Source organism: Oculina patagonica, chromosome 7 (genome assembly GCF_052425735.1).
Source record: "Oculina patagonica isolate OP01 chromosome 7, crgOcupat, whole genome shotgun sequence".
Lineage (NCBI taxonomy): Eukaryota > Metazoa > Cnidaria > Anthozoa > Scleractinia > Oculinidae > Oculina > Oculina patagonica.
Window position 1 is genome coordinate 28,914,474 of NC_135764.1, and position 11,961 is coordinate 28,926,434.

The window sequence follows — 11,961 nt, forward strand, 5'->3', positions numbered from 1 at the left end:
AATTCCATATTAAGGTAAGGCAATGCGGAAAAAATTCATACGTTGTTCAGGTGTATTCTGAGCAACTCTTTCAGACGTTCCGAAGTCGTTGGCAGGCCAGCAACATGAAGAAGCAAAGTCTACTATTTTATGCCATTTGCCTACTTTTTGCACTTGCTGCAAAAGGATCGCAAGGTTTCACGTTTGATACTCAAGACTCTCTTAGTTTTGAAGGTAAGAGCTATCATAACATTAAATTAACAGAAGTTGCGTGCCCAAATTGGCTAAATAAACACAAAGACGTTGAATAAATAGTGATCGCGAAAGAGCTCAACTGAGATTTTATATTGCTATTAATTTATCACGGAAAATTCAGCAGAGAAAAGAGAAAAACGAAAAGAGTCCATTTATCTTAAAATTGGCCCTTTCTTCAGTAAAGTGCTGTGTGGAATAAAAACTTGTACAATAACTTCAAGTTCTTGAAAAAGTCAGTAGTTTCAAGATTTCACTGTTGTTTTAAAAACAAGTTATCGAGTTCGGCAAACTCCGTGAATTGTAAAATTCTGACTGCAACAAAAAATAAACACACCATTCTGGGCCAATATTTCTACACTGGCTCTAAACGCAAGTAATGACGATTTTCAGTCAATGATTAACACAACCACTTTAAAATCTTGATCAGCTCACATCTACTTTATTCTTTATTTCATTGGCTGAAAACGTTTTGACAAAATAGGACTTCGTTTACAAGCATGTTTTCCTCCATCGACAATTTCATTTTTCTCCAGGATTTACACTTATTAAGCTAGTGCGTAGTGAATAGTACGCGTTTGCAACACTCAATTACTTTTATTTTGAATTTACTAAAAGCCTGACAATGCAAAACAAGTAAATAAAATGAGAATAAAACATTTTTTGGCAACAAATTATGCATAAACTGTGGTGAAATTTGCAAACCATGTTAAGCAAAGCGGAATGTATTTAACTGTTCCGTTTGTTTGTGTGTATCCAGTGAAAGTACACACTTTGCGCCAGCCGGGTTCAACCAATATCGATCTGACAATTGTAACTGGTGAAGCCAGTTAATTTTCAAAACTGAATGACAAGCTTCTTAATTCCCCTAACAATATCAGTACATTGCTAAGCATATAAGTGGTGAGAATTAACCGAATGATCAGCTGGTGAGCATCGCTTCTATTTACCATCAAACTTTTCGAACAATTATCGTAAGAATAGTATATAATATACTCGATAAAGCTCTAAAATTTATAATGTTTTGTGGTAAGGGCTTCAATACTTATTTTCTCGCCGACAGTTATTACTTTCAATTTGCATTGCCGATAGTTCGCAGTGTCATTCAAAGAATACTTAATTTTTTCCGCCTTGGAAAACAAAGGTCTAAAGCAGAAACAAAGGATTTTGAATTAAGAATTCCAGCATGGTTTTAAAAGTGTAAGGGAAGCTGTTGTTCCAAACAGGAAAACAATTCTTTATTGACGTCTCTATAAATGTATTACGTTAAGAAATCGAACAATCTCAATGCAGGCTTTTTGTGTTTCTTTTGTTTGCAAAAAAGGAAAAAATCTATCTTACCTAGTGAACAAATTAATTCAAAAGTAAAATTCCAGTGAAACCCACTGAGTAAGTTCTGCATGAGAAACCCATCATGACAAACACTGATCGCCCTAACAACAAACCCAAACAGAATTGTCACTGATTTTTATATCGGCAGCAATTTGCTCTGTCCGCTTTGTAAACAGTACTGCTGAAAATATCGTTAGATAAGCAAACCATAAGCAAAACCTAAACTACTTCGAATTCGCCTCTTCTCAGGAATTTCGTCTTCTGCGAACACCAGTTAAAAAAAATAGTATATGTGCGTAATAGTTGAGCCTTGAAGCTCTAAAAATTATAATACTTTTTGCTTTAGCGTCTTAAGAGTTATCAAGCTCATCAAGTACTATCACTGTGCCAAATTTGGTGGTTGTTACTCAAAGGATGCAGTAAATTTTGCCATAAAGCTTAAACGCCACCCACCCCCACCCCCTGGGTCCAAAAGATGTCCCCCCTGACAGAATTGCGGATGAGCCTATATCTGAAATTGATCAGCTCATCGAATACTATCACTGTGCCAAATTTGGTGCTTTTTACTCAAAGGATGCAGTAAATTTTGCCATAAAGCTTAAATACCACCCACCCCCACCCCCTGGGTCCAAAAGATGTCCCCCTGACAGAATTCCGGATGGGCCTATATCTAAAATTGATCAGCTCATCGAATACTATCACTGTGCCAAATTTGGTGCTTTTAACAAAAATCGCACAATTCACCCAAATTTCTGCACCATATTGCCGGACTAATTGACCGATAGCTCGCAGCGTCATTTAAAGAATACTTAATTTTTTCCGCCTTGGAAAACAAAAGTCTAAAGCAAAAACAAAGGATTTTGAATTAAGAATTGCAGCATGATTTTATAAGGATAAGAAGCATTGTTTTGTTCCAAACAGTAAAACAATTCTGTTTTGACGTCTCTTTAATGCATTAAGTTAAGAAACCGAACAATCTTATGGTGGGCTCTTTTGTGTTTCTTTTGTTTGCGAAAACGGAAAAAAATCTTTCTTAATCTTCTAACTTACGTAGTGAACAAATTAATTCAAAAGTGAAATTACAATGAAAACCACTGAATAAGTTCTGCATGAGAAACCCAGAAAGACTTGTTACTGATTTTATATATTTCAAGTGATGGAATTCTTTATTGTCTTTATCGACAAATCTACGTTTTATTCGCATTTTAAAGGGACCGTGTCACGGATTTTAGCCAAACTTAGGCATAGGAAATGACCATCAAATTTGTTTAAATGTATAAAATAACCTCTTAATACAGTGAAGGAATATTTAAATAACACACCAAATGCAAAAGAAGGTACGGATGGTCAAAAGTGTCAAAGATTGAAACGGATTGCGATGTGGGCTTTTGAAATGTAGTCCGGCGGAACAGTTTTCAAAGTTAATCTTGTCTGCTTGTAACTTTAATTTAAGACGCCCAGGAGACACATTTAGCTGCAAGGAAGCTATGGTTTTGTCATTTAGTATCAAAGAATTAATTTCCTTGCAAACATTTAGTTTCATAGCGAATATTTGGCAAAATTTAATGACATAAAATTAACTTAGCCGTGACATAGTCCCTTTAAACAGTACTGATGAAAATGTTGTTAGAGGAACAAACTGTAAGCAAAGTTAACCCTCTTAAATCGTATTTTGGAATTTCCTACACGATTTAATTTTTACCGCCTGAATGTTGGAAGGTGGGAAGCGGCGGTGACCCCTTTTCTAAGAGTTGTGCTCCCAAACGAACAACACTACCGGAAATTGTACAAAAAACGAGCTTGCAAATGAACAATTTTGAAAGTCTTAAAGAGTTGACCGAGAGATAAGGTTACTCTTACAAATGCCGTTGATTCTGTTCAATTTGTTAATTCAGACAAATAAAAGATTAAGCGTGCAAATAATTACATGTAATTCGTGTGCTCATAACTTCGCATTTTCAGACGCAATCAATTCAAGCGTTATACTAGCAAGGTGGTCTTTTTAATGGAATAGTAGGTCATTAAGATAACGTTATAGAGAAAATAACAAAAGTTTTTCCTGTTTTACGAACAAAAGCACAATGGCTGGTCAGTTTGTTATGACGACCAGGAACAAAAGATACGTCATCAAAGGAATTTTTTCCTCTTTGGGACAATTCATTAATTTTAATCTTCAGTCATAAAGAAAACCACAGACAGGCCCTCATTCTCTTGAATTGTGCCTTGCTAAATAATTATGATAAATATCTTTCTGTTCTTAACAAAATTAGATTACGACAAATAATTTTTTATCAACGAATACTCAACGAAGCGCGGCTGAGTTGACTATCGCTCATAGAAAACGAGGGCGAGTAGTCTAATTTTTTTTAGTATACACTCTTAAGTTTGCAGTCCAAAACCTACAATGTTATGTATTTTTAAGCCAAAAATCACAAATAATTTTCCCTTTTATGAACAACGAGTGTGCGATCGTGTTCTATTTAACAACTAGACGGCGAGCTCGAGGTTTCTATCGGCTGATAGCTGGCGAGGGGCGAATACAGAGGAGAGAAGGAGCGTAAAACAATTATATGAGCGCCCACTTAAGAACCATACACTGAGCAAATTCTGTATTAAATTTGTGTTTTCCTTGCTTTCCATTTAGTCTTTTTGCAATTTCTTATACAAGCAGTGTGGCAGAGACTTTGGGCCAGGTTCAAAGCACGATTTCAGTGTTTTAACGTTTCAGTGAGGGTTTTATGTTTATATTTTCTGTCTTGCAGTTTTGATGTCGAGTCGACTAATCTCAAACTCCGCAAAAGATAAGCAATAAAAACTCTCGAACAATTTTGTATCCTAAGTTATAATTAGTGTTTATCATGACCAGCTTTCGAACAACCGCGGCCCTGTAGAATATCAAAATAATGAAGAAGGACATTGCAGAATTTCAAGCCAATGATTCTACGTTTTGCACCTAAATAGAAATCGACCAAGTATACAATCGACCTCACTTTATTAACCTGATTTAGGTAATCTTATTAGCTGCTCAATGGCCAGTGCTTCACTTGCCGCAAGAGCAGTAGCCTGTTCCAGGAGCTCGGTTTGTGGGCAAAAGCGAAAAAAGCGGGCGAGCGCTGAAAAGTCGAGCAGGGAAGAAGGCGAATGGCGCTCCTTTCTCGCCTTCTTCCCTGCTCGTTCTTTCTTTTCTCGAGAGCCTGGAACAGGCTACAAAAGCAGCGCAACAATTCGTTTCGAAACCAAATCGTTTTGTAATCACTTGTTTAGTTTACATTGTCGTCACAAAAACAGGACTGTATGAAAAGGGAACTGACTTTATTTTTTTCTTTATTGTTTCAAGATAAAACAAACCAAGAAGATGCCTCGATTGTAAAACGTGAAGACCGTAAGTAAAGCAACGATACATTTTATTTCATTCGCTTCGATGAAATATAACAATATAACTAGCCATGTATTATTACTTTCTCTTGATTATATCTATTACGATCGATATTTATTTACTAGTACCGTGCTAGGCTTAAAGGTTTAGAAAACCTTAGTTTCAGTTCATTCGTCGTACAGTTATTTTCCTATCTACCCTTTCAAAATTTGTTCAGCTAGCCAATGAAAATTGGTGGCAAGTGATGAAATAAGCCAATAAAACCTCGGGACAAAAGTAAGTGACTCATGAAAAGAGCGGGAAAACTTGGTTTCGATTGGCCGTTAAAAAAAGACTTAAGGTAATTCACGTGAAATAGAACTGCTCATAGATTTCCAACCAAACTTTGCCGGTTGGTTGTTTACCTAAAGGGAACTTAAATTTTGAAATATAAAAAGGGGGGTTACCTATTTGTTTAGGAGCAGGAAGACCTTGTACATACTATATACATGGTGTATATCATCGTATAGATCGCCTTTTATAGTTTTTAGTATATTATAATGTAAACAGCTTTTAATACTTTTTAAATCTTGTTATATATATATAGTTTTAATTAATATTGTAACAATACACGTAATTCAGTCCAAGGACTGCTAATAAGTGTTATAGTTTTTAATAAACGATTCTTCTTCTTCATACAATTCCTTGATGATTCCTTTGCGAGTTCTGGCAAAGTACACTTTTTCGGTGATAATTGATCTGTATTCATTTTATAAAAAGCATTTGATCGCTATTCTCGAACTATATATATGAGAGAAAAAAATGATAGGTCACCATACTCGTATAGGAGAAAACGATGATTTATCTCTCTTGCAATCCAAACCGCATAGAAAAAAGCCGCCATTTTGTTTGTGCGCGCGCTAATTACGTGTAAAATTCTGCGCAGTAAAGATGCGCAATGCAATACTAGGGAATCACCTTAAGTAAGCATACTTTCATAAGTGGTGTGGTGTTTTCACTTTTAGCTGTGCCCGTCGCCTTCTATCCTCTTAACGGAGAATTTCAAGCAAACGAGAAAAACGATCGACAGCCGAGTGGAATCTTAAATGGAGTGGAACTAGCAGATGGACCCCACAATGAGCCAGAAGGAGCCTACCAGTTTTTTGGCAACGCCGGTAGTTACATCGAGTTTCCGAATGATGGAGGTCTTGACACCCGTAACTCCATCACGCTGATGTGCTGGGTACAACGCGAAAATACAGAGGGACCACTGTTCAACTACAGGAAATCTGGGCCGTGGGGAGTCCATATATGGATCGTTAACTCCAGGTTCTTCAATCGGATCACCAAATACCCAAATCATGCGTTCGCGAATGCTATATTGACAGATGATCCTCTTGACGCTGGAAGGTGGTATCATGTTGCTGCCACGTACAATCATAACACCGGGGAGAACTCGATCTACGTTGACGGAGTTTTAGCTAAGACGCAGAATATTGGTACAGGCTTCCGAATTGCGACGAATGATACTGAAGTGCGGATGGGAGTTAAGGACGGCGATGGTAGACATTTCAAAGGGAACATCACTCAAATGAAAGTTTACGACGTTGCACTGGATGCTGACCAAATAAAGGCTGCGATGAAAGGTAATCTGCAAATTATTTAAATCTCTGTAATTTTAACCATCTAAAGGAGCTATGATACAGGGATTTCGCCGATTTTTTGAAGACGCACGGAAACAACTTGTAAAGTTCAGCCTTAATTTTTCAAATTACAATCCATTTCCATCCGAGCCATCCGCAGCCAAAGACACTTGTTAACAATTTCAGTGCTCTCATATAGCAGTTTTCATAAAAATGGACTATTATTTTTTTTCTACGACACAAATATAAATTTTGGCTGTTCAAAAAGCTGGTAAAATCCGTGACAAGGCCACTTTAACGAGGGGTATAAACGCGTAAAATAGGAGCAGGGGTTTGGGCCAATTTTCACTGGAAAAATGAGATTTGGGTCACTGGGACTGGGAATCACAAACAAATAAACAGAAGAAATAGGACTGGGATTTGGAAAATCGGAAAAAACAATAGGCTGGGAAATGGAATTTGGGCCAAATTTGGGTGGGAAATACAGCCTTAATGGGTTTCTTATACATAATCAGTTTGAGCCAGATAGGCTCATATAACACGTATTGACCTGAACCGAACAAGCAACCTTGCAAGAAAAACTGATTTAGATAAAACAGACGGCTGCTAAACACTCTTAAATTGTTGCCGTAAAAGCTCTTTTCAGCCCCTCTGGACGAGTGGGTTTTTTCAAGACTTTTGAGGAAGGGAGGGGTTATTGGAGAAGAAGGGCTTTTTTCAAACCACATAACAGTTATGGTAACAATATTAAATAGATTTAGCCAAGCCTAAAAGCGGAGCTCCCAATTTACTGACCAATAATAGAAAAAATATAGCACTTGAGCCCGCGATCCAATGTAAACCATTATTTGATCAGCGGTAAACTTCAAAAAAACATTCGACATCAATGAGCTCTATATGTGAGCCTGCGATATGCTCATGTGATACTGGTCAGTGAATACCTTGTTTTGACAGCTGTGGATGTCCTTGTTTTGACATGGATGTCCAATATCAAAGATGTAAGCTGGCGTAAACCATAACCATGCGTTATCCATATGGCCGCCATATGGCCGCCATGTTGCGCGACTACGTCGCACGCGCCCGCGAGCCATGCCGCTAGCCATGATGACCATGAAAAACCAAAAGCATGGGTTCTGTTAATTTTCTATGGGTATGGGGCTCCGCTCTGCGGCCCTTTGGGCCGCTGGGAGCTCCGCATTAATTTTGGCATAAGATGTGACCACTCCTAGCAACATGATATGCTGTTTTTATGAACACAGTCGACAGAGGACTTTGTGCAAAGTTACGAAACTTCCTTGCAACTGTTTATTGCATTGTCACGCAACTGTCCATTGCGTTGTCACGCAAGTGTTCATGATGTCGTCACACCGTTAGAGCGTTACACTCCGCCGGACCAAGATTTCGATAACCTAAAATCTAGTAAAACATGTTATGCCGTATTTCTTCCAATAATCGACCTCTTCGAATAATTACTACCTTTTATAGTGAAAAATATTTAAAAAATATAACCTGCCTCAAATAATCGTTCAATTTTGATGCAAAGATACCGTCTATAAAAGATGTTTCTGGTCTTCCTCTCTCAACCTAACCCCCGAGCTCAGGCTACTTGGCAAATAATAAATATGAATTTGTTTTTTCCTTGAAAATCCAAGAGGAGATCTCTTTTTTTATTCAATTGCTTAACACCACATACACTAAGAGAAAAATTACAGGTCACAAGGGCAGAACTTGAAAAAGTCAGCCTAACTTTTTTCAAGTTGAGATCTAAAATTCCTGATTGCATCACAATAATATTACTTGTTTATAGCTTCAGTACACTGGCATAGTAATTTCTAACAAACACTGGACCACTAATTATAAGTTTCTATACGTCTTTAGGCTCTTGACTTTTTTAAGTGAAGCTCATGACAGTGTCTCCTTACCGAAGGAAGTTTTCCATTGCATTTTCTTGTGTAGAGATAATATTTGCCTTATAATAATACTCAAAGAGAAATCTTCTTCTATTTCAAAAATCAAGGAGGAGGAGCTCCACCTGAGCCATGTGATAGTTCCCCCTGCCTCAACGGAGCGACATGCACCAATCAGGGAGACAGCTTTGAATGCGAGTGCGCTGAAGGCTTTGAAGGAGACACTTGTGGACAAGGTGACAAGTTGTAGCTAGCTGTATTATTAACCTGATAGTGACTTGAAGTGGGAGAGCTTTAAAATGCCCCCCGGGCTCCGCCGTCCCTGTCTTAGGCCACTTCTACAATAAGCCACCTGTCTGGAAATGACACTTTAATTTAATTTTCATTTTAGGAATAAGGGAAAACCGACCCTCAAAATTATCGGGATAAGGGATAACGCAAGATAAGATATAAAGAAGATATAAAGATTTGAATTTTACAAATCTTCTAAAAATAGTAACAAAATGGCGGGAAATTCAAGTTTTCAAACTCTATATCTTTAAGACGGATTGAGCTTTTTCGATATTTTTTCGCATTTCACTTTATCTCAGCAAGGTCTTTCAGAATAATGTACTTTTTGTGCCATAACAATAAGATGAAAATTTTTCTTCAGCACTGTGACGTCATTTTCCCGCCAAAAACCGTTAAATTCAAAAAACAAAAATCATACGATTGTTTGGGATAAAAAGTTCTATCATTGTGCTAAGTTTGAGTTCAATCGGATAAAACAGCAAAAAGTTTTTCCGAGAGTGCCGCTTCAAGCGCTCTGCTGGCCCGGAGTGTTCCCCAACATAGCGTTCTGCGCGCAAGTTTTATTTGACTCCCTTGCAAGTCTCTCCTGTCGCTTGAAGGGTACGGATGTTACTAATGTCTTCCATTTAGGCAAAACCTTGCTTAAACGGACTTTTTCAGGGGGATTTCGCAGTTTTTTGGTCTAAACTGTTCTGGAATAAGTGGTAGGTAACTCCACCCATGAAAAACAATATTCGCATCTTTAATGACAACAAAACCATTATCTTTGAACATTTAACTGAAGATGTAACCTTTATTTGGGGATAGAAATCAAATTTCGGCTATGAATATCGATTTTTTTTTAAAGGCGCGCGGAAACAACTTGTAAACGTTGGCTAACGTTTTCAAATTGCAATCCATTTCCATCTGAAGCCAAACGCGCTTTTAAACAGTTTTGGTGCTCTAAAATAGCAATTGTTTTAAAAAATGGACCATTATTTTTTAGTTTCCTACGACACAAATACAAATTTGGGCTGTTTAAAAGATCGTTTAAAATCCGTGACATAGTCACTTTAAGTTGAAATCACTTTTATTGTCTAGATGTCGATGAGTGTGCACATAACAACGGAGGATGCCAAGACATCTGTGTGAATACTATTGGAGGCTACTACTGCGCATGCTCAGATCCACAGTTTAGCGTCGCGCCAGACAACCGCCACTGTATTGGTGAGTAGAGCTATTGTGATTGTAGCCTTAGATTATCCTTACTGGTAACAATACATCACAATTAGTGTTATTTATGAGAATTTAGCAGTTTCTCAAGGCAGTATTCCGTATTTAGTTGTTTCCTTTGTGTCTTTTTATAGTATTAAGGAAACAAATTGTATTGATGTTGTACAAAAGAGGATGGCATACACCCTCCCTAGTGTGTTGTACGAACAGAATTAGACTCAGTCATTAGTAGGAATTAATAAAGACAACTAATATAAATATATTGTCTTCGCAATTGTACAAATACACGACAACCACTTCTCGGCAATGTTCGAAAATCTTCGGGACATCACCAGCAATTTTGGGATATTTTCGTGTGATCTTCGGCAATCATAAAGATGGAAGATCTCAGGTTTCTTTCAACTGTAAAACTTTTTTCTACCTCTATATTATTTGCCTACTACATTGCAGCCGCTTCTTATATATTTGAAAAATAATTAATATGCTTTATGTGCGCACTTACCTACAGGGATAAATAATTGTTTATGGTTTTGTTTCCGTCTTTATTTCCAACAGCCGAGGGAGTGGAACTAGACTGTGGCCAAGATGAAATGACCATCACTCTTCCCAAGTCCCTCCTCATGGGTCTTGACGTTGATCATATCAGGCTGATCGACGTCCACTGCACGGCTACTGAGAACGAGACTCACTACTTCCTTCATACAGCGACCACCGAATGTGGTACCATACTCAAGCACACTAATGACCACGCTGTCTACAGTAACATGGTGTCTGAGATTCCAATCGAGGAGCATCAAATAGTGACCCGTGTGCGCGAGGCTATGATCCCGTTCCACTGTTACTACTCCAAATATGGCGTGGTGTCTTCAATTGGAATCTTGCCTGCTAGCAAGAAGGTTATTCTGTCTTCTAAAGGATATGGAAAGTTTACCATTACTATGGACTTGTTCCGGAATCCCAAGTAAGTCTAACCTTGACAGAAATCAACATCACTCTTACTCCTCCTCCTCTTCATTCTCCTACTCCTGCTACTCCTACTTCTTCTACCCTCCTCCTCTTTCTCGTTTTCCCTTCTCTCCCCTGTTCCGGAATTGTTATCGACCTCAGCTCATCATACCAACTCTAATCTTGGTAACGCTCGCTTTCTGTTCATCCTCATCTGGTACTTGCTTCTTCTTATAACGCTTTTACAGTACAAGTGCTCAGCTAATATATCAAACACGAGAGACAGTGATCATCGGAATATCCAAACAATGAAGCGAAGTAATTTTACGACATTCGAGGTGTTTGGTCAGCCGATGAAACACTGTCTCAAGTTTTTGATATATCTTCCCAATCAAAACAAAAACTGTGGAGTAAAAGGAAAAATTAAATCCTTATTAGCTATTCTAATTAAAGCCAGGTATCCAAACCTTCTTCACGGTTATGATTTATTTTTTTTTACTTGATGCATTATTAATGAGTTTAAGGAGAAGCTTTAAATTTAAGATATGATGATTGTTCTTTTTTCTTTCCCCCAGTTTCATTGCGCCATACTCCCAAGACGACTTTCCGGTTATGTTTAACATCCGTGAGCGAATGTACTATGAGATTAGAGTCGATACTGAAGACGATCGGTTGACAATTCTGGCCTTGGAATGCTATGCCACTCCTTCTCAGGACAGGGATTCACAACCAAGATATGACGTCATAAGAGATGGGTAAGTTTTGCCCTTAGATATGTTGCCCTCGGTATGTTAGCAGAATTCCTCATCGGCTCAAATTCCCACGGAGAGCAACTGTCAGAAACTTTGGTGGGGGTGTGTCCATACCCTATTTAGACCGAATTCAAATTTATTCAAGTGAAGAGCCTTCCGTCGACGTGGCCCTCGTTTTAACGTCAGCTGAAATTCCTTCGTGAGATCTTTCGGCGCTTTCCGTGCGCTTATCTCTGTTGATTATGCTATAAAGGGCGGTTCTAAGTCTAGAGATCTTGGATAAACCACAGTGT

General features: G+C 38.0%; 1 protein-coding gene across 5 annotated transcripts in view; it reads left to right on the forward strand.

The window, feature by feature from the left end:
- Positions 1–11,961, forward strand: part of LOC144660588 (ZP domain-containing protein-like) — a 40,940-nt gene continuing 28,979 nt past the window's right edge. For 2 of the 5 annotated variants that reach the window (XM_078521244.1, XM_078521246.1), the window contains exons 1-3: positions 21–213; positions 4,901–4,945; positions 5,944–6,564. In XM_078521244.1, coding sequence (XP_078377370.1) covers positions 105–213; positions 4,901–4,945; positions 5,944–6,564 — 775 coding nt within the window. In that variant the 5' untranslated portion in view covers positions 21–104. Of the gene's footprint in view, positions 214–4,900; positions 4,946–5,943; positions 6,565–8,578; positions 8,705–9,839; positions 9,966–10,526; positions 10,933–11,491; positions 11,672–11,961 lie in introns of all 5 variants that reach the window. The other 3 variants (XM_078521247.1, XM_078521248.1, XM_078521245.1) reach the window with 3 other exon arrangements.